General features: G+C 31.0%; 3 protein-coding genes across 6 annotated transcripts; all 3 read left to right on the plus strand.

The window, feature by feature from the left end:
• The first annotated feature begins 1,358 nt into the window (after positions 1–1,358).
• LOC112720361 (suppressor of mec-8 and unc-52 protein homolog 1) lies at positions 1,359–13,175 on the plus strand. 4 transcript variants are annotated; one of them, XM_072206504.1, is made up of 18 exons: positions 1,383–1,835; positions 3,523–3,630; positions 3,757–3,825; positions 3,963–4,173; positions 4,364–4,516; positions 5,773–5,821; positions 6,886–6,969; positions 7,127–7,230; positions 8,115–8,201; positions 8,316–8,369; positions 9,211–9,306; positions 9,650–9,777; positions 10,085–10,211; positions 10,293–10,352; positions 10,461–10,568; positions 11,975–12,075; positions 12,363–12,414; positions 12,851–13,175. In XM_072206504.1, exons 3-18 carry the CDS (start codon positions 3,797–3,799, stop codon positions 12,947–12,949), a joined length of 1,542 nt encoding a protein of 513 aa, XP_072062605.1. In that variant the 5' UTR covers positions 1,383–1,835; positions 3,523–3,630; positions 3,757–3,796; the 3' UTR covers positions 12,950–13,175. The 4 variants fall into 4 exon arrangements, with proteins under 4 accessions (XP_025627061.1, XP_072062607.1, XP_072062605.1 ...); XM_072206505.1 differs by having other exon boundaries at positions 1,393–1,835; positions 3,523–3,607; XM_025771276.3 differs by lacking the exon at positions 3,523–3,630 and having other exon boundaries at positions 1,359–1,835.
• Positions 13,176–14,864: 1,689 nt separating this feature from the next.
• On the plus strand, positions 14,865–21,075 carry LOC112720362 (uncharacterized). The gene is made up of 7 exons (XM_025771279.2): positions 14,865–16,054; positions 16,154–16,261; positions 16,701–16,839; positions 18,387–18,557; positions 18,984–19,224; positions 19,453–19,544; positions 20,444–21,075. Exons 1-7 carry the CDS (start codon positions 15,967–15,969, stop codon positions 20,718–20,720), a joined length of 1,116 nt encoding a protein of 371 aa, XP_025627064.1. The 5' UTR covers positions 14,865–15,966; the 3' UTR covers positions 20,721–21,075.
• Positions 21,076–22,372: 1,297 nt separating this feature from the next.
• Positions 22,373–24,138, plus strand: LOC112720363 (uncharacterized). Its single transcript, XM_025771280.3, has 3 exons — positions 22,373–22,834; positions 23,346–23,512; positions 23,638–24,138. The coding sequence occupies exons 1-3, from the start codon at positions 22,632–22,634 to the stop codon at positions 23,937–23,939; spliced, it is 672 nt and encodes a 223-aa protein (XP_025627065.1). The 5' UTR covers positions 22,373–22,631; the 3' UTR covers positions 23,940–24,138.
• The last annotated feature ends 2,037 nt before the right edge of the window (positions 24,139–26,175 follow it).

Here is a 26,175-nt window from a genome sequence, read left to right on the forward strand (position 1 = left end):
CCACGTGTCACTTGACGTGTAAAAAAATTATTTATAATCAAAATAGTTTTTGAAAATTTAAACGTAAGTCATTTTCATTTTTAAAATTTTAAAAATTAATCAAATTAGTCCTCATATAATTTTTTTTATTTTTTCATAATATTAAATTTAAAGTATTTTTAATAGTACTAACTTTAATATTATTCCTTAATAAATAAACTTTTATTTACATAAAATAATAAAAATAATTTAAATTATTATAAAGTTATTTTGTCATTTTTATTTTAAATTTTATATTTTTAAATTATAATTTTTATAGCAAATTTTTTTATTTAAACAAATTTATCAAATTATTGTTGATTCTATATTTAAAAATTTAATATTTTAAATCTTATTATATAATATAATATTTATTTTAAAATTATAATTTTTATTATTATTTAACATATATGATAGAACTCAATAATTAAAAAACCGAATTGTGGGATCATTTGTTGAATCTTAATATTTTAATATATTTTTTTAAAATAACTACTATATTTATAGAGTGAGATATAAAAGATTAAAATATTTAAAATAACTACTATATTTATTTAGTGAAATCTAAAATATAGTTTTAATATTTTGAATTTCACTAAATAAATATAGTTGTTATTTTAAATGTTCTAATCTTTTATATTTCACTAAATAAATATAGTAGTTATTTTAAAATATTAAAAAACTAGAATTTTAATATTTTAAATTTCAGTAAATAAATATAATAGTTATTTTAAATATTTTAATCTTTTATATGTCACTAAATAAATATAGTAGTTATTTAAAAAAATTGTAAACTTAAAATATTAAATTTTTAAATATATAATCAATAATAATTTGATAAACTCGTTTAAATAAAAAAAAGTCACTATAAAAAATTACAATTTAAAAATATAAAATTTAAAATACAAATGACAAAATAACTTTATAATAATTTAATTATTTTTATTATTTTATATAAAAAAATTTATTTATTAAGGTCTAAAAAATAATATTAAAATTATTACTATAAAATAATACTTCAAATTTAATATTATGAAGAAAAAATAAAAAAAAATTATATAAAGACTAATTTGATTAATTTTTAAAATTTTAAGAATAAAAATAATTTACGTCTAAACTTTTAGTGATTATTTTGATTATAAATAAATTTTTTATACGTCAAGTGACACATGCCATACTAGGTGTATTGACTTCCCAATTACCACAATTTGGTCTTCCAAATTTAAGAAAGTGCACCTTTAAAACCGGAGGAGAACCATCGAACCGGCCGGTTTCCGGTCAGTTGAATCGGACAGAGAACCGACCGGTTTAAAAGAAACGGCGTCGTTTTTGCTAAATTTGCTTACTTTCCCTGTTGGTTCGGAAGCTCCTCCGTTTCTTTCTCCCTTTCTCCCTCCGTTTCTTTCATTCACATTTCACAGAAACTCAGCCAAAAAACCCTAGCACTATAAGCCTACACCACCGCCGCCGCAAGGAGTGGCATACTGCCGCCGTCCGTCCGTCTATCTAGCTTCCCTCGTGCTCCGAGTCTTCAACCCCCGTTCGTTGTCACCGATCGCAGCTGCTTCCTCGAGCTCGGCGTCCGTCGTCTTTGTATGCTCAGCCGCGCTCAAGTTTGCGCTCAAGTTTGAGCTCGGCATACTTCCTTCGTTCGCGTTCTTCGCCGTTCAAGTTTGCTCGGCGTTCACCGTTCGCGTTCACTCGCTGTTCACCGTTCGGGTTCGCGTTCGTCTGGAAGCCACGTTGCCCTGCTTCAAACTCTGCGACCAACCCGCGCGCTCCACCTAGCCGTCGAACTGCTCTCTTTTGTCGCCGCAGTGAGTTCCCTAAACCCACCACCAGACAATACACTCACACAACACCAATACTCTGCTTGAAACTCTGCAACTTCTTATTTCTATTACAATAAGTAACTATTTGATTTGGCAGTGGTTTGGATTTTTTTCATAGACTGAATTAAAGTATACAATAGTTATGTTCTCTTCTCTATCAGATTGATACTAAGCTTTGAATTCTCTTATTTCGTTTCAAGTTTACCGCACTCAACATGTTTGATGAAATGCCTTAACCATGTTTCGGGTTGGTTTTATCATTTCTAGCTTTTAGAAACTTAGTTGATTGCATGTGAAATTAGAATAATTGGATCTTAGTAATTAGGAAATTTTAGCTGCACAAATAGCATCTTTGTATAAAACATATTAGCATGATGATTCCACTTGTATTAGTGTTCTTCTGGTAAATGTTAACGGTTAGTGTGAACTTGTTAATTTGCTAATTGTTCTTGTGTTGTTGTTCTGTTGTTCTTCTGTTATTTTTATTTTATTTTTTGTTGTTGTGATTTTCTGTTCTTGAACCTGTTAAGTTGATAATTTGCTAAATTGTTGGGCTGCTGTTGCTTTAATTTGCTAAATTGTTAGGTTTCTGTGATTTAATTTGTTGGATTTTCTATTTAGGTCTTGTTCTTGTTTATTTGCTAAATTGTTGTTGTGTATTTATTCTTGTCTTTGAGATTCTTGCTGGATATTGGTGATTATTGATTTATTATATTCTTCATGTTTTCATTGTTTTCTTCTTCTGAAGGAAAAAAAATTCTGTTTTCATTGTTTTGTTGATTGTTTGTTTTGTTTCAGAAATTAATTTTTTGTGATCAATGCTCAAACTCTAAATGCTGTTCTGTTGGTTTTGCAGTGTTTGTTTTGTTTCAGAAATCAATTTTTTGTTATCAATGCTCAAACTCTGAATGTTGTTCTTCTGTTTTTGTTTTGTTTCATAAATCAATATTTTGTGATCAATGCTCAAACTCTGAATGTTGTTCTGCTGTTTTTGTTGTTTCAGAAATCAATTTTTTGTGATTAATGCTCATACTCTGAATGTTGTTCTGTTTTGTTTTAAGGCTGAGTTTAGAAGAGGTGATTGATTTCTTAGTGTTGTTTTGTTTTTGTTTTAAAGTTGTGTTGTGTTCAATTTTCATTTTGTAGGAAATTCTTTGAGGTATATAAGAATTAAGAAGGAATACTATTTTAACGGTATTATTATGTTGATTCTGGTATGCTACAAGTTTGAACATAGAATTGAAGAGAGAAACCCTTTATTATTTTATCATTGGCCTATTTTTGGCATTGAATATCATTGTAGTTTGTTTATTCATAGAACTAGTTGTTTATGATCCCCTTTTGAAGTAAAAAAATGCAGTAGAAGAGTGTTTAGAACCCGTTGCTTTATTCATTGAATTTTTATAGAATCAGGTGTTTATTATAAAACAGTTTTTCTGGTTGAATCACGGTTGAACCAATGAATTAATGAACCACTAACTAGAGTGGTTTGATGACCGGTCCGGTTTTCTGAACCTTGATTATAACACTCTTTCACTATGGCGGTTGACGCAAACCCTATTTAATTGTTTCAAATTTTAATTGATGATGGTTACTTGGTTAGGGATAGAAGCGTATTTTACCGTTTAATCTTTAGTTCTTTACAATGGCCCTTTGTGAACCCTAAACTCAGTAAACTCGGTGAACTCAACTACACTACGTACGCTCTCCTTCAGTCAGTCTCGCTCGCTTCGCCGCACTCTCGCCGGACGGAGCAGGCGAGTACCCCCTCGCCGGAAAGGTCCAAACCTTTTGAGTTCAATGCGGCACCAAACTTACTTCTCCGTTTATTATTCTCCCGTTTAACCGTTTTTCGCATGTATATCAATTAAGAACACTAAAACCCTAAGCTCCTTCTATCTTTCAGTGCAAACTCTAATTATCCAAGTCCAATAGAATAAGAAGCGATGTCTACGGTAGAAATTGAAGCTCGAGAGTAAGTTCCCTTATTTCTCGTTTATTCCTTAAATTTAAAAAAAAAATTAAAGTTTAAATTTTTTAATCTGTACATATGTACTGTCTAGTTGTAATATACTTTATCCTTTGATGATTGATTTTTGTTGTCATTTTCAGTGTCATCAAAATTGTGCTTCAGTTTTGCAAAGAAAATTCCTTGCATCAGACATTTCAGACACTTCAGAACGAGTGCCAGGTTTCGTTGAACACTGTGGATAGCATTGAAACCTTTGTTGCTGATATTAATAGTGGAAGATGGGATGCAATATTGCCTCAAGTTTCTCAATTGAAGCTTCCAAGGAATAAATTGGAGGATCTGTATGAGCAGGTATTTCTCTTTAATCACTTCCATTCATGGTATGCATTCTATATAGAAATATTTTTTTTAATATTAAAATTTTGCCTTCTACTCTACATTTTTGTGATGCTCAAAACATCAACACTCTAAAAATGTTATTTATGTTAGTCATGTTACTAGTATGTTGAATTCATTTGAAGCTTCATTCAAATGGTTGCAGATTGTATTAGAAATGATTGAACTTCGAGAATTGGATACTGCCCGTGCAATTTTAAGGCAAACACAGGTGATGGGTGTCATGAAACAGGAGCAACCTGAAAGATATTTGCGTCTTGAACATCTCTTGGTCAGAACTTATTTTGACCCGAATGAGGTACTGATCGCTATTTACATTTTTGCAATTGCCTGCTCTCCAAATCAATCAATGTTTTGCTAATTTCTTTTTCTACTTTTTTTAATTTTCTGCTTAGACTGTGTCATGGTCAATTGTGAGTTTGTGACTTTTTATGCATGATAAGTTCCTAGATTTTTTTGTTTGTTTTAGGTTGGTAGTATATAGTGTTCCTATGTCGGGGAAAGTGGATTGCTCTTAAATGAGGCATGTGTGCATTCGAAGTTTGGATAGACAAACCTGAAAAATAATTGACACTTAGTGATGTTTGATGATGTTAAGGTATAGAACTATTCACATGTTTCTACGCAACTCTAGCATTTGGAGGTACTAGTTTTTTTTTGGTTTCCCACGGTATCCCCCAACCCGACAGGTCAAGGACTAATTCGTCGCGGTACTGAGCTCCATTTAAGGGTTTGCCGCTGGCCAATGGGTTGCTGCATGCACAAGGTGGGATTCGAATCCCCGACACTTGCTTAAGCGGACTAGTGAGCTAACCACTAGACCAACCCAACTTGGTTACTATGATCAAGATTGGATCCCTATTTGACCCCATTCGTCTAACTAGAAGCTAAAATTTAGCCCAACGTAGGGTGGTTTTTTGTAGTCTAACCGTCAAATCTATAGAGACTCTTATGTGCGGGGGAGTGTGTTCAATGTCATTGGGATTTGGCAAACATTTATGTTGGTTATTGAGGGCCTAACATAAACCACTTCTTTTGTCTACACTTGAGATTGGCTATGTAAAAAGTTTTCAACAAGCTTCACATAATTAAGCTATAGTTAAGCTTATTTATGACTATTACATTATGTAGAGATAAGAGAGGAAGAGGTTTTGAATATTTTGATAATAATTTGCTAGAGGAGTGCAGCTTTTTTTATTTTTTATTTTTTAAGAAAAAAATAGAATATATTTCTCATAGACATTATTATGTCTTCTTTATTGTAATTACTATGTAAATAAAAAAGCTATTAAAAAATATTATTAAAATTATAATAAATATATTGTTCGATTCGATATATTATAAATTCTATGAAAAATATTAATAATTAAAAAAAAACGAGGCTCAGTAGTGACTATTAAGCAACTAGTGAAGTGCTAATATGGCTAGCATACTAAATACAACGATTTGATTTCTTTCTCATGTTTTATTGTAAAATAAATACCACAATCTTCATGTATTATTGTCATGTTTTCTTGAAAAATGAATAGGTCTGAATTGTGATCTATCTGACAGGCTTATCAAGACTCAACAAAAGAGAAGCGGCGTGCGCTAATTGCCCAAGGTTTTTTCCTTCTACTTTACTGGTAGTTGCTGTATCTGATTGTAATGAATATTTCTGTCTTGGTTGGAATTTTAAAATGAACCCTCCTCTGATTGATAGAGAACCAGTTTGTTGCTAGAGTTTTGTTTTCTGTTTTCGTTTTGTTTTGTTAAAAGTGATGATGTGAAAAATTTGTGGTCTGTTAGGTTTGAGGAAACCAATTCCATTTTTATACCCTGTTATCAATTTTGTTTAGTTGGAATTCTTTCATTTGTAAGATCCCTTATAGGATAATTCTAGGATTGTTTCTTTTAAGGATGTAATGGTTTGGAGAATTCCTTATCATTTGAACTGGTGGACTCCTTTCCTTTTTCTCTTTTGGTGACGGGCTGTCCAGCTTCCCTTTTCATTTTTTCTTGTTGAATGAATTGTGTTTTTTCTAGCATTTTGATATGGGTTCCTGTGAGGATTGAGAAACTTTGCAAAAGATAATAGAAGAGATAAAATACCGTTTGTTGTATAATATGTTTACACTCAAATATGTGCCCCGGAGATAATTTTCTTATGGTATTGTGTATACAAACGTTGCTTATACTCCTACCTTTTCCACAGCTATATAATACTGTAGTAGAATACTAGCATTCTAATTATGCTATACACTATAATAATCATTAATTAAATAAAATTCAATATTCTTGCTATAAGTGTGTTGTAAGATTGTGGGCATGGCAGCATTCAGTGAACGTTCAACTGTTCAAGTTCCTAACTCAAACTCGAGTCTCAAATTTAGTTTACTAATTCTGTAAAAAAATGTAGAAGGTATTGAGATTTTAGTCTAAACATGACTGAAATCAGGATTGTTTTAATTACTCTAATATTAATCTGCCCCAGGTAAATTGTATACAAGCATCGAACCATACACAAAAGAAAAGTTCATTCTAATATAATTCAATGGCTCAAGTTCATAACCACCAAGGTGGTTCTTATTATTGTGGGTTTATTTTTTCCATTTATGATTGTATAAGTACATTGTGCCATTTTATATTGCTTGAAAACTGGAACTAACTTGCATTTTGCATTTTCAGCTCTTGCTGCTGAAGTTACTGTAGTCCCTCCGTCTCGACTAATGGCTCTAATTGGTCAGGCTTTGAAGTGGCAGCAGCATCAAGGTAATCACCCAGTAATATGTTGATGTCACTTTGAAGTGTGCATTTGTATCCGATTCACTATTTGCAATTTTGTTTTTGTTTCAGTTCAGTGCAGGACATCAACTATTCTACTTTTCTTCAACTCATTGATGCGGTGTTTTCCTTTGGGATCTTTCAGGGTTACTACCTCCTGGAACACAATTTGATTTGTTCCGTGGAACAGCTGCTATGAAACAAGATGTAGATGACATGTACCCGACAAATCTCTCACACACAATAAAGGCATGATTAATATATGTTTTAATCAATTGTTTTAGTTATATTCTTAAATGGATGTGAACATCATTAGAGATATAAAGAAACAAATCTGCAAGGCTACATGATTTCCTGCAAATTTGTGCCAAGGAAGTTTTCATGTAATGCTGCAAAGATAGGACTGATGGCACAAACAAGGGTTATGTTTTTTTTTTTTTTTGGGTTTGTTTAAAGTATTATCTATATAACATTTTTTCTTCCTTTTAGTTTCAAGAATGAATATTCTGTTATAAACATGAGTAACACACTAACCCTGTTTGAGGTTAGGTATTTTTATTTATTATACAGGAACTGTAGAAACATACATTAACCTCTATTGAGCTATAGGTTATATGACACTTGGTAGGAGATTAGTTTTAGGAAGGTGAGGTGATGGGGAAGAAGGAGGAGCTGTTTTGTTTTCTGGTGTTCAAGCTTTAACCATCACTTGTTTATGCACTTGTTGCTGTGGTCGCTAAGGGGTATTGTCCAAAGATGTACATGGGTCCTGATAATCTGGCACTGATTATCTAATTTGGCAGGTTTCTAGTAGATGTTGGTTTTGTAGTTATTAGGGTAGTTATGCCATCCTTAAAGCCTTTGAACTACAATCTGTTTTAGTATTGCTAATTGGTATACGATGGTCATTCCTACTTCATCATTATTTATCTCTTGAAAAGTCACGGTTGTTTGACCTTGTATTTATGTCGCATTTTAGAGGTTGCCTTGTGCTTCTAGTTTGTTTCTCTATTTGTCATCCATACTTCCATAGTAAAAGTCGTTATTCCTTACTAGCTCCTTTTTGTATAATGATGGTGGACGGTGCAGAATCTGACCCTTATAGCTTGTGTTTTTCCTGTATGCTTGTTTAGTTTGGGACAAAAAGTCATGCAGAATGCGCTTGCTTTTCACCAGATGGGCAGTTTCTTGTATCTTGCTCGGTTGATGGGTTTATCGAGGTATGCAAGATTAGAATATTTAATGTTTTTGGGATAGGAAAACAAATATTGAAATATTTTAATTTCTTTAGAATTTTTATGAGCTTCTTTCTTAATTTGCGGACAAATTTCCAGGTCTGGGATTACTTAAGTGGAAAACTAAAGAAAGATCTTCAGTACCAGGCAGATGTAAGTGAGTTTGTATTTGAAATTTTTTGAGACTAAGTATAATGTATTTTGATGAATTTTGAAATAGCAATTTGGCTAATACGTTTCCTTAGGTTGTGTTTGGATGAAGTATTCTAAAATTTCAGGGAATACATGGAAATTCAAAGGGTTCGATTAAATTCCCTTCAATTGCACAATTTCTTATTTGGATGAAATAAATATATTACTTGCATTTAATATGACTGACTTTCCTCTTTGTTACTTTTAGGTACTTCAATTTCCTTCTTAAAATCCCTTGAAATTTGTATATCCCTTCATATATATCTGCAAGTACAATATTTTACCATGAGATTTCAAATTCTCTCTAAAATTACTTAGCCCTCTTTAATTACTCCATCCAAAAGAAAAAGTGGAATTTTCTGAGCCTCAAATATCTCTCAAACCTTTAGTGTCCCTTGCACCTTTGCATTTATTGATTCACTGGAAGCTGTGGAAAAAATAATGATTAGTCTTGGTTGCCAATTTGGAACTACTGCCATAAATGCAGAAATGATTTATTTATTTATTTTTGCCATTTCCTTGTAACTTTAGTATGCATGGGGGTTGTTTTGTGATGTAGTACACGGATTAGACCTTCATCAGAGCTTTCCTGTTGAGTTGTTTTGCATGAAAACATCGTGATTCACGTAGCCGAGTTTTAAAACTATCAATACTAACAAGACATGCTTACCTTCTGGAACAAAGTAGTTGCACATTGAAATAATATGTTTGTGCTTTATGGAAGGGAATTTCGTATAGTATTGTGTACAGTAAGTCTAGTCATTTTTTGCATTGCACCTTGTCTGATTCTATGAACTTACAGGAAGTGTTCATGATGCATGAGGATGCCGTGCTTTGTGTAGACTTTAGCAGAGATTCAGAGATGCTTGCATCTGGATCACAAGATGGAAAGATCAAAGTGAGTGTAAATTGTCTGCCTTTTATGGTTGTTTGAACTATCCCTTTGATGAAATTCTAAAATGAAAATAAGAGGAATTAAATAGCAACTGATCATAATACTATTGCAAATTTTTACTATCTTTGTCTTTATGCTTTGTTTCTAAATGAAGCTTTTTGTTCATTACCATATCTAGTCCTCCTAGTTAATTGTATGCCACTCTATATGGTTTATGGTTATTCCAATATGTTTCATCATCTTTTATCTGTGCCGCAATTGCTGTAAATTCATAGTGTGATAACATTGTTCACCTGATCTGTTAATAAGTGGAACTTTAATCTGTATAATTGGTCGTTCATTTCAGGTCTGGCGTATAAGGACTGGTCAATGCTTGCGGCGTCTTGAACGTGCACATTCCCAAGGTGTGACAAGCCTTTCCTTCTCTCGTGATGGAAGCCAATTATTGAGTACATCATTTGACAGCACAGCAAGGTTTTTTCTCGATTAACTTGTTTGATGTCCATATTTCAATAACCATTTATGAGCCTAGAGCCTTCATGGAATATGTTAGGGACTTGGTAAGGAAGGGAAATGCTTATTAGGGAGTAAGAGCTTTAGATGGTACTATTATTTACACTGCAGGGATTGCTAGTAAAATTTGCTAAATTGGGTGCAACTATTTATATTTTACACAACTTATTATAATCTTTGACTCTAGAGCTATTTGATATTTTATTATAATTTCTTTAATAAAATGTTAGTAATTGCTAATGCAATTGTTTCTCGTGATGTAATATAGAATCCATGGTCTCAAATCTGGAAAGATGTTGAAAGAATTCCGTGGGCATACATCTTATGTGAACGATGCAATTTTCACAACTGATGGTAGTCGTATCATTACTGCATCTAGTGATTGTACAGTGAAGGTCAGTTATTCAGCAACATATATGTGTCGCATAATAATTCTTGGATATTCATAATAATTCTTTTCCCTCTACTAATTGTAGGTCTGGGATGTGAAGACAACAGACTGCATACAAACTTTTAAGCCGCCACCTCCTTTAAGAGTGTGTATTTAATAACTTTCCATTATTACTGCATAGAAACTTCAATCTACTATCGCATCTCTCTAAATTTGTTGTTCTGCCTAATTTTTGCTTCTTTTGAATTTTTAGGGAGGTGATGCTTCTGTCAACTCTGTTCATATTTTCCCCAAGACTACTGACCACATTATTGTTTGTAATAAAACATCATCAATATACATCATGACACTACAAGGACAGGTAAATATTATATAGTGGATGACTTGTCATTTTTTATACTTGATTTAGGGGGATATTGCTATGAAGATTAATGTGGCTGCAAAAGTATTTTCCTTAATGTTCATGGTTTCTGTTGAAAATATCTATTTCTGCATATACATGGGGTGAAATTGGGGAATTTACTGAGATACACAAATTCTCTATAGTCTTGTTGTATTTGTTTCTCTGCCTTTTAATTATTTTGAAATTTTTCATATTTAAGAATTAATAGTCATTACATTACTATATTGGAGTCAGAAGGTACTTGCTTCATATGATGTCTTACCTCTCCACTTTTTATTAGTTCTAATAACAACTAAGCATTGTCATATCATATGGGGTCATGGATAGTGCTCTATAATATCCATGTTTAAGCTATTAATATTTGACAATGTACTGAGTGTTCCAATACATTTCTTGGCAATAACCTAAAATCACCATCCTGTCCATGATCCATGTCATAAAGATTTGACAAATTTTTAATGTTAGCTGTTGATGACCAACCACAATCCTCTTTATCGGGGCTTGGGATTGACCAACCAGCTTTAGTTTAGGATTGGTTCTAAATGTCATAGTATGAAACTCATAGGTTTGGAGTGATAAAGGTTTCTTATACTTTCTAGTATAAATATATCAATCTACTACATTTATGTAGTTTTCCTTGTAACAGTTTGATGGTGCAATTGTGCAACCATTTTATTCATCATCTTGTTGATAGATTATCACCATATTTCTTTTCTCCCTCTCCTTTTCTATACTAATGAAATTCAGTTTTCATGTAATTTAAATATAATAATGCTGCAAGTTTTGGAAATTGTAACTTAATTTTTTTTACCAAGGTAATTGAATTTTGAAGCTTTGTTTTGTTTTATTTTCTAAATGATATGTATTTTTAAGATTCAGTTATTATTGTATGTTGTTGAAGATAACACTATATTACATGTTTACAATATTTAAAGATTGAGACTAAAATGCATGTAATGGATGTTGCAGGCATTGTGATTGTGGTTTTATTCAATTCTCAATGGGATATAAAAGCATATAGTCATAAATTGTGATGTTGTGATGGGATCAGAAAATCTAACTGTACAATTGAATGGTTGAAGTGGATTTTGATTTTTGTTGAAAATCAACAATAATACATATGTACTTGTAGTAGGTGCTATTAAGATAAAAAATGAGATTCCCATACTGCATGAGTTATGAAATTGAATCATTATTCTTCAAACTATGATAAGAGAGAGCGTGTTAACTACTGGATTTTAGGCAAGTTGGTGCCCAAGTATGTTAGAACATTTCTGTGAATGCTATCTGATATAAGTGGTCCTATTCTGTGAACATTTCTGGTCCTATATTCTAAGCGTGTTTTTCTGTGTCAAACATGTTAGGTTGTTAAGAGCTTCTCATCTGGTAAAAGAGAGGGTGGCGACTTCATTGCTGCTTGTGTTTCACCTAAAGGAGAATGGATTTATTGCGTCGGTGAAGACAGGTATATAGATTTATACTTCTTATTTTGTTCTATAATATTGTCTCTTCATGCAAGATGGAAGACAAAGATGTTATACCATGCCTTAGCCTTATTACTCAGACTTTTGTGCTTGCTATATTTTCGGTTTTTGAAAATAAAGAGCTTAGCTTAATCCTTAATAAACTTCAGAAAATGATTTTCACGAGATTTTCCAATTTGTAATTAAATTTTTATTTGAATTAATCCTCCTTAGTTTTACTTCCAAATTGTTATGTTAATTCTTTGGGAGATTTGAAAATTAAATGCAGGAATATGTACTGCTTCAGTCACCAATCTGGCAAATTAGAGCATCTGATGAAGGTATGTTGCTTGAGATAGCCTGACATTAGATTTATAAATTTCTCTCAAATTAATTTCATTTTCCAGAAACAATATAACATTGTGATATTGTTTATATAAGGTACCATTGTGTTAGTTGATCTATAAGCTAGCATATTTTTTATACTTGTATCTTCCAGCTGTATCTTGGAGTCGAGCCAATCCAAGCACTCGATAAAATAAAAACTTTTTTTTTTTAAATTGTATACAAATATCTTTATTCTTTAGAATTTTATAGAATACTTTTTTTTTTTTTTAATAATAATATGGTACTTTTTCCATTAAAATAACCAATCCAAATGATATTCAAGCTACTTATTCTATATGTTGTGTTTTCTCCACCACTAACACAACTTATGTTTATCTCTTGATATACAACATATTCACGGTTAATGATATTCTCTCTGGTTAATGATAGGTCCATGAGAAGGAAGTTATAGGCGTCACCCATCATCCCCATAGGAATCTTGTTGCAACTTATAGTGAAGACTGCACAATGAAGTTATGGAAGCCTTGATCTTCGTCTTCCCTCTATTGTGACCTCCATAAGCACAAACGAAAATCATATGAATACATGTTTCTCGTTTGTAGCTGTACAATGTTTTTTCTTTCTCTTATTTCCATTTTGTAGCTTCTTAATTCGTACGCTGCCAGTGGGAATTGTAGGTGAGATTGTACTTTTATTTATGATTTATGGTTTATCGTCTTGTTAAAATTAAAGGAAAAAAAAATTGAAATTAAAATCCCTGGAACTTTTTATTTAGAGATTACACATCAAACAAAAAACTCAACTCATTACAAATATATGTTTCCAATTATCCAAAACATTGGCCATGATAGAGTGGCGAAAAGGACGGGGCAGGAGGTTATTGACAAGGTTCAAGGGAGGTTTGTTAGCTGAAAAGGTAGGATGCTTAACAATGCAAGGTTATGTTTGGTTAAGTCGGTGTTGACTTCCATTTCATTGTATAATATGCAAGTAGCCTTCTTCCTGTCCTATGTTTGTGAAAAAATTGATTTGATGACGTGGGAACTAACCCTTGTGAATTGGACTAAGTTGTGGCTCCGAGAAAACACGGAGGCCTAAGGGTGAGAGACTCTAGGTGTGTTAACATTGTTTTTTGGGAGAAGTTTGTTTGGCAATTTCTTCACTGCAAAGAGAAATTATAAGTATAATTCTTAACTAAAGTATTTGTTCGTTGGGAAAGGTTTTGTTGATGTTGGTAAAGGTTTTGTAGATGTTGGGCTTTTTATGTTTGGAAAAATGTGATCAAAGTGTTCAATAGCTTGAAAGAGGGTTTTTTTTGTGTGTGTGGTGCTGTGGTACTTTGGATTAATCCTTGTGTTTATGATCAATGGTCTCTTTTAGATAAGTTTGTGGACTTAATTGTTTCTGATTTGAAGAAACGCTAACGGTGTTGCTGATTGGTTGACTAAATCTGGAGCAAGAAGTGATTCAGCTCATATTTTTTGGATCAAGCTTGGTGTACACTTGGAGTAAATCCTAGTGTAGGATGCTATCGGTTCTAGCTAGTTTAGCTTGACTTGTGTTTTATTTTTTTGTCTTTTGATCTTTTCCGTCACCAAAAAAAAAAAAGTGGTGAAACTTATAATGTAAGATCAACTCGAGTGGGTAATTTATTCCAATTTCTATTTATGATTTATTTGTCATAAAAAATAATTTTACATTAGTTTTTATTACAAATAATAAATAAAAATTTAAAGTATTTATCTCTTTTCCATTAGAAAGAATTAAGTTTAATTTTTATTGTGGTCTCAATTAAATAAAATTACTAAAATTAATATAGTTATAATTTTTTTATAATAATATTATTAAAATTTGTAAATTAAAAAAATCACTATTATAAAAAATTAATATTCAAAAAAATTTTATAATTTCATAAATAATAATAATACATAATATATAATTCGAGTTTAAACTAATTTACAACATTATTTAATAAAAAACGGTTTATAGTTAATGACACGTATCGTGAAGTTACCATATATATATTCAAAAAAAAAATTCATTTCTCCATTTTATCTTTGCCTTTTTGTTTTTGTAAAATTGGTATATGTGTTTAATAAAAAAAAAAAAAAATCATTTCTCCACTTAATCTTTGTCCTTTTTTTTTCTTTACCTTTTGAATGCATTAACCAAAAATGTCCAATATGGTGCAAGATAAGGGGATACATGGTCAATAAACCTTAACTCACATAGTATATCTTTCTCTCCCCATTTCAAAGGTCACGAGTTTAAATTCTAAAAATTGCAATCAAGAAAAATATCTAATAAGTTCTTTTATCTTTCTTTTTATCCTTTGAATTACTCATCTATATGTTACATATGATTTTCATTTTTCAATTCGCATCGGAAACTATTTAGAAGTTCGAATCCGGGTCTCAACGTTAGGTTTCAACTTATTCTGGAGTTTTTTTTTTTTTTAATTCAACTTATTCTGGAGTTATTAATGCCTGAAAGGGAAGACTCTTCCAGCTTGTTAATTCTAAATACTTTCAAATTTTCTTGTCCAAAAAAAAAATGCCTTAGTATGGTGCGAAATTTAGGATGTTTTAGTGTATGTTTTTATTTTTTATTTTTTTATTAGATTATTTATTTTTTAAATTTTATAAAAAAATAAAAACAAGAAGTAAAAATAAAAAATAAAAAATAAATTTTATCATTTTTATTTAAAAAAATATATATTAAAAATAAAAACGTAAATCAAACACACTTATATCTCTGTTTTATTATGTCTTTTTTGTAGATGTAGAATATCTGTTTGTATTTAAACTATATGTATTTATATTTTAAGTGATTTATTATGTCTTTCTCTAGCTAGATGTAGAATATTTGTTTGTTTTTAAAATATAGTATTTGTATTTTAAGTGAAAATATCTAGTAGAATAAAAAATGTGACTATAAAAAAGTATTGAATAAATTTTTGAAATAAATTACGAGATGTTAGGGGAATAGATTCTTTAATTGTTTTTCTTTCAATTATGTTGTCAAATTTTTATCATATATTTTTTTAAATAAACTAAAAATAAATATATAAAAATATTAAATGACAAAAATAAATAAAATAATTAAAAAATTTTTGAAAAATTTTAAAAATTCAAATGCAATCAATTTCATATAAAATTGATAATTAAAAATTATTAATTAAAAATTTAGTCAAATTATTTAAATTATTTAACTACTTTTAACTATCAACTATCATCTATCAAATGCATGTAAAGTTGATTGTAGTTGAGTTTTCACCCTAATTTTGACTAGCTTGAGGCTTCTTGTAATTTATGATTTGTCTTTATTCTTTTTTCTTCTCCGTCGAAACAGTACCTTAAACACACAAAATGAGAAGGGGAAATGATGCTAGTCTTTGGAGTCTCTGGCTCGGAGTCCGCCACAACACTCAAACAGATACCCACCACAAACATGCAAACGTCGTCGTTCATTTTATTCTATCTATTTTCTTCAAACTCCTTAAAGCTCTCGATTTTTCTCGAACCTCTGTGTACTGCTCCGTTTAAATGGCTTCTTCTATATCCCTTCTTTCCCCTTCTCTCCGATTACACCTCACTAACACTACTCTCCTTGCTCCGTTCCCTTACTATCACCGTGAGTCTCAATCTCTTTAATGCCTGCGTTCTTATTATTTTGTAGCAAAATTAGTTGCTGATTTTGTGGGATGCATGTTTTCTTTTTTTATATTTGAAGGAAGCAAATGTGAAATGAGCAGGAGGAGTTTTGCGCTGAAAGGGATTGTGGCTTCCGGTGTTTCATCCATGGCTTCCACTTTGACTGCAGAAGCACAGCCATCTCAAGGTTAGTACTTAGTAGCCAGTACTTCCAGAAAACAATTTGAGGATTAGGGATAGAAAAGAGAAAATCAAAGAGAAATAAATGTCTTAAGACATTTCACAATTTTCATATTCACTCTCCTATTACAATTTCTGATACACTTGTTTATATTACTTCTAGTTGTATTTAATATTCAAACCTATTTCTATTGGCCCAATTGTACTCAACATAGCCTGATTGTATTCATTACATAATTCAGCAAAGAAAGGGCAAGTAGTTCCTTGACCATTCGCAAAGAGAGACATGTTTTCAATTGTGAAAGAGCTATATGCAATTTTGGGTCCTTGCCAGAAAAATGATCGGTGGCCTATTTGTCCTTTATTTGTACTTGGGCTAAGATAGTTAATTCTTGGTTGTGCTAGTTTCTCTTGAATGTATTTTTGAGACACGAATTTTGAGTCAGGTGTTGGAAGATTGCCGTACAAACCTGAAGGCTACAATTATTGGACTTGGAGGGGTCATAAGATACACTACGTAGTGCAAGGGGAAGGCTCTCCTATTGTCCTAATCCATGGTTTTGGGGCTTCTGCATTTCATTGGAGGTTTTTATTTTATTTATATCCCTTTATTTACAGGGTTTTCTTAAAATAATAATAATAAAAGCTAATCAAGTAGGCCCTTGCAAATGGCTTAATGCATTGTGTGAGAGCTGTTATCTAGTGAAGATAAGAAGTCCTTAAAACCATAGCAGAAATTGAGGCGGGAGTAGTCTATGAAGCATGTATACATTAGCTAAGTGAGGTGTTTGTGTATCTAAAAAGACACTCGTACAACACAAGCTAAATGCAAACGTCTTGTTAATATTGATAGTAGTAAATACTGATAGTTTGATAATGATCTTCTATGGTATGGAAATTGAAAGTACACACAAGTATATTCTGTCATGTCTTGTCATTTTAAAAATTTGATGTGTCCATGTCGTATCAAGTGACACGTTGGTATCATGTTTTCCCTTCCCTCGGGTGTTTGGTATTTTTTCTGAAATAAAAAACAAAACAGTGATAGTACCAAGCTTTTCGAGAGGGTTGATTCTCTCCCAAGTCCCAAGTCTAATTCCCAACAAGTCTGAAGTAGTCCCCTCGCAGCGTCTCCCACCTCCCTAAATACCCTTTCTCCTCTCCATGTAACACATTCCTCTTCATTCCAGTACTCTGCTTTGTCGGCAGAGTTAGTTACAAACCTCCTAACCTAGTGGTGCAGTAACTTTCATTTCAGTCCCTAGTTTCTAATTGGTTGGGATGTTTCTTTCTTTGGTGGTTCACCCATCAATTTTACTACTTTCTTGCTTCCTTGTTCTTTGCTTAAATTGTACTTGCCAAAAGTCAGTCTCCTTGTGTTGGTAAAGTATTCACATATATGATTTCTGATACTGCCAACTTATTGATGCTGTCACTTCAATGCTTTGTTTTTAGGTTTAATTACTTTGTTAGTCTCTATAGTTTTACCAAATTTTTAATTAGGTCCTTATACTTTTTTTATTCTCAATTGGATCCCTACAATACTTTTAATTTTATAAGTAAGTTCTTTTCATATAAAAAACATTAAAATTACTAGAATATTTTTCCCAAAATACATGCAGTCAAAGATCTAGTTAGGTTTTTAATTATAAATACCTTCAATTTGCAAAGAAATATTTAGTTAATTCTAACATTTTTTACACTAAGAAGGACCTAATTATAAAAATTAAAAACAGTGTAGGGATCCAACTGAAAGGAAAAAAAAGTATAGGGATCTAATTGAAAATTTGGTAAAATTATAGGGACTAACAGAATAATTAAACCTTATTTTTATATAGAAGCCTCAGTGATCTTTTTTGTCCTTGTGAGTATGCATTGTAGGTTAGGTTACAGTTTTTGTTGCAATGGCTCCAAGTCAAATGAAAACAAAATTCTCCTTATTTGCACATCGGTTATTTAGGCACCAACTTTTTCATCGATAGATTAAATTGTGAACTTTACTCATATTATTTGTGCACTTTCTCAACCATTGGATTTAAGAAGTGTCTAAAATATACATTTGATTGCGTGTGTAAATAATAATTTTGTTTCTTATGTAGATAATCATATATTTGCTTTCAACATTTCTTTAGGTACAACATACCAGAATTGGCGAAAAGACACAAGGTTTATGCCTTAGACTTGCTTGGATTTGGCTGGAGTGACAAAGCACTTATCGAGTATGATGCTATGGTATGGAGGGATCAAGTGGTAGACTTCGTGAAGGAAATAGTTAAAGAACCATCCGTTTTAGTTGGAAATAGGTAAATGACTATAATACCTATATCTATTTTCTTTTGGTGGATTACGTCTAAATTTTAAGAAGACATTTTGTTAATCATGTACTAGGTACCTCACTTTCGAGAGATGCCCTCGAAAATTGAGTTTTTTCCCCCTCTTCAACACGGATAGTGCATGTCATTAATGAAAAACAAATTTGCATGATTATCATTAAAAACTTAGTTGTCAAGTACTATGTTATCAAATTAAGCTGCTCCTACATTTAACATTCTTTTCCTTCTGAATTGTCAAATTATTTGATGAGCTGTCCAGCATCTTAATTTACATGTTAATATGTTATGTTGTAGCTCATTATAAATTTTGTTTTTCGAGGCAATGTAATTTTTCTTCGTACTTACTAAAAATAGAATGTACTGTAATTCTTATTTCAACTTTGATAAAATTTTCAGCCTTGGAGGATTCACTGCTTTGGTTTCAGCAGCTGCGTTACAGGAGCTTGTCAGTGGAGTTGTTCTACTAAACTCTGCCGGACAATTCGGGGACGGAAATAAGCAAAGTGAAAGTTCTAAAGAAACACCTCTAGCAAAGTTCGTCTTAAAACCCTTGAAGGAGGCTTTCCAGCGAGTAGTTCTTGGATTTCTTTTCTGGCAGGCAAAGCAACCTGCTCGAATTGTGTCAGTCTTGAAAAGTGTACGTTTATGAACTGGAGTTCTCTAACCCAATAAATAACCACTAACTGAAAACATTGAAACAATTGATGAAACTATTAAAAGAGATTAAGATTTTAATAGTCTGAATGCAGACATAATTCATATTAGGAGGTTACTATGTCGATTGATCCATGCAAATGACATCATCTAGTCTGAACGGCTTAGGTGTTGTAAATATTGTTTTTGAGAGAATGGTTTGTCAATGCAGGTTTATGTAAATTCTTCGAATGTTGACGACTATCTAGTGGAATCTATTACAAGACCAGCTGCAGATCCCAATGCAGGAGAAGTTTATTATAGGTACATGATATTTGCAATTTATTCAAGCTTTCTTTGTTATGAAATTTTAAATTTAATTTACATCTTGGTATATATGGTAACTAACAAGCTCTCTCTGAGGTGTAACATGTATATTAGTATTGGTTTAACATCTTAATAGTGCTTATTAAGTAGTTATTTATATCTTAATTATTAATATATAAAATAAATATACTTTTGTAATGTTTTTCTTATTGGTGAATGCTGTCGTACTTAAAGTTATAGTGGCTATGGTAGCTATACAACTTTAGCAACGCTTAAAAAATGTTATTAAAATTAAAACAACACTTCTAAGCAATGCTAAAGTTGTATAGCCATGATAGCCACTATAACCATAGACACCAGGCTCTACCTTTTTGGTTTGCATAATGGTTATAGAATAGAAAAATACTGAGATAACTGAAAACAGTTTTTTTTTTAAGGGTAAAGCTGAAGAGAAAAAAAAGTCCGCATAGATAGTTTGTTAGTGGGAAAGTTAAGAGGGTAAAATTGAAGAGAAAAAAAAAATTAGACATCAAGTACCTTCAATGTAGATTTTGTACAAAAGCTATACAACATTGCAGAAGAAAGGAATTTTTGGTGACTAAACCAAATAAATCAGCCTCTATAAACCAAATAAATCAGTCTCTAGATGGAGTTATGATAGTTTATTTTCCTAGTTATTCCTCTTTATTTGTCTCTTCCCATAATGTGTTGATCAAAAGAGATCTAAGCATGAATGTGCCAAGGTAAAGCATGATTAACAACAAGGCGCAATGGTGTTGTTTAATCCATTTAGCTGATCTCACTTAGTGGGACGATACTTTGTTATTGTATTCGTATTTACTGCACCATCCGATTCGGTCATCCACGTACTAATTCAAATCAATTGTTATCTACAGGTTAATGACACGCTTCATGACGAATCAGAGCAAGTATACGCTAGATGCTGTCTTGAGCGAACTCTCTTGCCCCTTACTTCTGATCTGGGGTGACCTTGATCCATGGGTTGGTCCTGCCAAAGCTAACCGAATCAAAGAGTTCTATCCAAAAACAACTCTCGTAAACTTGCAGGCTGGGCACTGCCCACATGACGAGATTCCGGAGCTCGTGAACAAGGCCTTACTAGATTGGTTGTCGACTCTCTATCCTGAAGAAGCATCCCTCCAAACAGTTTGAACATGTGAAAAGAAATTCACGAAGTTAATCAATCTTGACCAAGCTGAGGTTCAAGGTTCTCAGTTTCATTACATTTGTTGTATATAGTAAAAGCTGGTCAGGGGATAGGAGGGATAAAAATGAGAGAAAGAATTGAAATTTTTATCACCGGTTTTGCATATAGTTAGTAATAGTCACACATTTTTAAACATGTATGCAGTCATTTCTCTCAACTGCATTTTTCATTTCTTAATCAATATTGTTATACGTTTGTATTATGTTGCCCCCTTCAATCACTAGCCAACAGATTTTTATGCTGGTTATTATTTCCTTCAATCCCCTTCTCATTGGATAATACAACTCATTTCTCCTTCAATTAGTTTGTTTTGTTTTGTATTTTGTTTTTTTGAAAGTAATTTTAAATCACTTATTTTGTTGAATGTCTTAGAAATATAGGAGCATTTGAGAGGATGAGTAGAACACTCTTAAAATTGGCATATTACACAAAATTAAAAAATAAAAATATAATTGGCATATACTTAAAGTTGATATATTTTAAAGAATAAAAATCAAAATTGGTCTCCACTAAATTATATATCAAACGTTTGATCTCTAATAAATTTTTACCGTTTTATAAGTCTTTAAACAATACTCACATTGAACACATTAGTTTTTACGTCATTTTAAAAAGGGGTTAATTTGTCTTAAATTATTATTTTTTAGAATTTAATTGTCTTATAATAAACTTGTTAGGAATTTGTTTTTCCAACATGCATGTTAAAAACTTGTTTGAAAGCTACAAAGGATTCAAGGTGTCTAACCAAAATAATTCTCAAAAATTTTTAGTGAATAAAATTTTGTTTGAAACTAAAGTATCTTGTATGAAATTTTTTGAGACCTCTTTAAGGTTTATTGTATTTTAAGAAAAAGGATACAGTAAAAGAAATTAAGAATTTATCTTGAATATTTCTAGTATCTTTACCTAAAATAAGAATGTAATTTTTTTGATAAATTATAATCTGGCTCCTTAGTTTGTAAAAACTAATTTTGATATTCACATATGTTTATTTTTACGGTACTTAAGATTAATTATAATTAATTACTTATTACTTGTGTGTTTATTATAAGAAATTTTTAAGTTATTCCCATGAAGAATTTATTCCTACAAATTAAATATGAAATTTATATTCCCGCCATCTCAAAGAATGGATATTTAATGTTCCTATGTCAAGGAAATAAAAATTAAAATATAAAACTATTACATATAATATATCTCTCAATCATTATATTTCTGAACTTAAAGCTTTTTCTTTTATTGATATTGGAAATATTTTTAAAATTGAGAATTCCCACAAATATGAATACAAACTACATAATTCAAAATAGTAAATAAACAAATTTTTTTACTTGAGAATTTACCTTTTATCTTTGAAATAAATGCTCCTTTGTTCTATCATATTACTTTCCTTTTTTATTCGAAAAGATCACTAATATGGCAGATAATTTTGAGCAAAAACAAAAAAAGAATTTCAAATACATACATGTCATCATTCTCTAGCTAGCTCTAAATTTCACTGTAACTTTGCAAAAGCGTGAGAATTTCTCTCCACAAATACTAAAGGGTCTTGCATGCATCACCATATTTGCGTAGGATGGCTAGCTATCCCATACATGAATCAACATTGGTCTTCAACTCTTCATGCACGTGATTCGCTATATTTCATGTCTATCCAAACACATGGCCAAACCTTGAAGCCTTATCTTCCTTAAAACACTCTATATTCACAAAACACCATCCATTTATAGTCACCATGTTTTCTCCCGGAACTAATTAATGTGTGCATATATATATATATATACCTCTAAGACGAATTATTTTCATTTCAAACAAAACAGCAAGGAATATATATAAATAGTAAAGAGAAGTTAAAGATGGCGGCCGCAACCACAAAGCTTTTCGTGTTGGTGTTGTTCCTAGCAATGTGTGTGGGCATGTGTAGACCATGGGGTGAGAAAGTGGCTGAAGGTACCAAAGAAACGGCCGTGGAAGCCAAGGATAGTGCTGCCGCCGCCGCCGAAAAGGCCAAGGAAAAGACTGAATCGGCTGCTACTTGGGCTTATGACAAAATCAAAAGGTACAACTACATTTGTTTCAAGAGCACTTCCAAGCATACATTTTTATTTATAAGAGTTAAAAACTATATTGAAAAATAAGATTTAGTGGATATTATTTTTCTAAAAACATGCATACAAGTCTTTCTATTAGATTTTTTTCATTGAAAACGTTATAAGCTAGCACATGCCAAAGAAATAATCTCAGTTCACAATGCCAATGGATGATTTTAATTTTGATGTACTGGTAGTAGTGTAAAACTTTTGTTTTGTTCTTTTAAATGACTATTAGCACCATTAATATAAAAGTTAATTATTTTTACTAATAGATTTTACGTAATTAAATAATATACGTGTAAAATTATTATTATATTAAAATTAAATTCTTTTAAAAATATTAATATTCTAATGATTTTAGTCATTGATCTCAATTATAATCAACTACTAAAATCACTATTTCTGGAATACCTGGAAATTTTCTAATGTTTTATACGTTGTATCATATTGTTCAATTATTTAAAACTTTTGGGGCAGTGGTTTGAGAATGAACAGTAATGAGGCGCAAAAACAGCAGAACATACATGATGACCAAGTGCAGAAAAGGTTAAGCAGTGAAAAAGCCAAAATAGCACAGAACGTAAAGATTGAAGCTAAAGAAGCAGCCTCCAATGCCACGGAAAAAGTTAAATCTGCAGCATCGGGTGAGTGTCTTTAAGATCAAACAAGAAATTATGCCAAGAATTGATTATTATATATAAAACATTAAAGCCCTAATTAGAAGTTTGAGTATTATTTTTCGAAAAATTGATGATTGTGTGTTGTGTAGATGCATCCCAGTACGCTTCAGAAACGGCTTCAAGTGCGTCAAAGAAAGTAAAAGGCGCAGCGGCATATGGAAAAGATAAAGCCGCAGGCGCAGTGGCATATGGAAAAGACAAAACCGCAGGCGCAGTGGAATACGGAAAAGATAAAGCCTCTGGTGCGTACGAAGGAACTAAGAAGCAAGCAAACAAAGCCTCCAATGCTATCGGAGAAACCGTTATGACCGCTAAAGATAAAACATCAGCCACTTATGACCAAGCTAAACACAAAGTCGCTGAAGCATATGCTTCTGCTAAGAAACCATGACTTCATACCTAAGCTTTGCAATGCATAACAAATTTTGGAACTAAAATTAGGGAAACAAACAAAATAAAGATAGCCTTAGTAATTAGGGCATCGCTGTAGTGTTGGATATTTTAGGACCCTATTATGTATTAAGTGTACCGTGAAAATTCATGTACAATTAATTTAAATAATTTGAATAATTTAATTAACTTTTATTTAATGGCTCTCAACTATTAATTTTACATTAAGTTGGCTGCACCTGAATTTTTACCAAAATTATATGCGAAAAAATAAAAATCAATAACATTAAAAAAATTATGGCAATTAGCACTGGTTGTAGTTTCAAAACAAGTACTTTAAATTTATAAATTTTTTACATAATTGACTGGTATGGTCAATATTATTTGTACTTTTTTTTGTAAGAGTAATGATGAATTATAAAATACTCAACCAATTGAAATTATAAATATGATTGTTTTTTATGAACTTGAGACAAGTAAAAGAGCAAATTAAATGGACATTTTGTAAAGAGTTGCATATATTAGATGGAGCTATTATTTTAATAACTCTAATTGCAGCTTGATAAAAATGTTTTTTTGTTGTAAGTACTATTCTTAAAATATTATTGAAGATGGAGAAACTTATTTCTAAAAAAGACAATGTTTATGGTGTTAGTAAGGTATTATTCTGATTTGAATATGTTTTGATGTTACACCTGAACAAAATTAATTTGTTAATGTTGTAAGTGTGAGGAGTATATGAAGTTAGTCCTATATCAAAAAAAGTAAAAAAGAGTGAGGAGTTTATAAAATGAGAGACCCAATAACTTACTATCTTAATATTTTGAGTTGAATGTGGTGTCTTCTCATCTTATATTATCTTGTTTGATTTTTTCTTAAAGACTCTCCGATAGTTGAGAGCTTTCTACGATTGGCCTAACATGCTAATATTCTTTCTTAAGCATCACATACAACCATTTTAAGATGTTTACCTTTTTGGCAGTTAAAAGATAATTGATGGTATAATTTGATTTGTTATGTTAAACAATTTCAATAAAATGTTATCACTTTTAGCCTCTTAATTATGCGCTTAAAGACACTAACGCACGTCCACATGTTACCTTTTCATTCGTTGGTCAACGTAACAATAGTTACAGCTAGCCATTAAAATTGTAGCCACCAAAGATACAACCAACTTAGTTATTAATATTAAGAAGAAAAACAATTGCTGCTATTTTTAGTAAGATTTTATAATAAATTATCTTAAATCATCAAAGAAGTGCCGATCACAATTTTAGGATCTTGAATCATTAAAGAAGTGCCGATCACAATTTCAGCAAAATTAATTGTAAGTTATAATTTTTAAAAATCATTTAAATTTTGTCTTGAATCCTTATAATTTTTTCTTTTCTTGAACATGAATTACTTCTTTTGAAGTTCTAACTACAAGATTATGAGATTGATGTGCCAAATTTTGTCAAAGATGTTGTAACATTTTTGAGTTATAGATGATATTAAAAGAAACATGAAAATAAAAATCTTATCACTTAGTTGACCGATAGATATACATTATTTTGATAATAAATTTTATGGTGTTTATAATTTGATGTCTAATTTTTATTTAACTTATTTTTTATGATAAATTTTGAATATTTAATAATTATTTATTTTTATACTTTAAAAATTAAATATTAATTTTTAATTTTTTTTATAAATTAGACAAACACTTTTAACCATCGTAACAATTACCTATTTTAATTCTTTTAGTATCAACATCAACAAAAACAAGAAGAGCTTTCTCATAATAAAAATGATCAAAACAAAACAATAAAATAAAGTGAGTTCCTTGCAGATAACTTAGTTATTTATACTGAGAAAGAGTTTGCTGCTATTTTTAGTCAGATTCTATAATTAATGACCTTGAGTTACTAAAAACGTGTGGATCACATTTTCGACAAAACCAATTGTAAGTTATAGTCTTTAAAAATCATTCAAGTTTTGCCATGAGTCCTTATAATTTTTTCTCTTTTACTTTCATAGGTTATGATATGTCTTAATGCAAATTATTTATTTTGCCAAAAAAAAAAATTTAATGCTATATTACAAACTACAATGTTAATATTTGAAGCTAGTTGTCATAAAATTTTTACAAAATTAAATACATTTATTGCTTAGTTAGATGTTTTGATAGGGAATAAAGACGTTTAAAACGTCTTTTTATAAAGATGTTTTTAAATAATTAAAATTCAATACATATA

Source organism: Arachis hypogaea, chromosome 11, assembly GCF_003086295.3.
Source record: "Arachis hypogaea cultivar Tifrunner chromosome 11, arahy.Tifrunner.gnm2.J5K5, whole genome shotgun sequence".
NCBI lineage: Eukaryota > Viridiplantae > Streptophyta > Magnoliopsida > Fabales > Fabaceae > Arachis > Arachis hypogaea.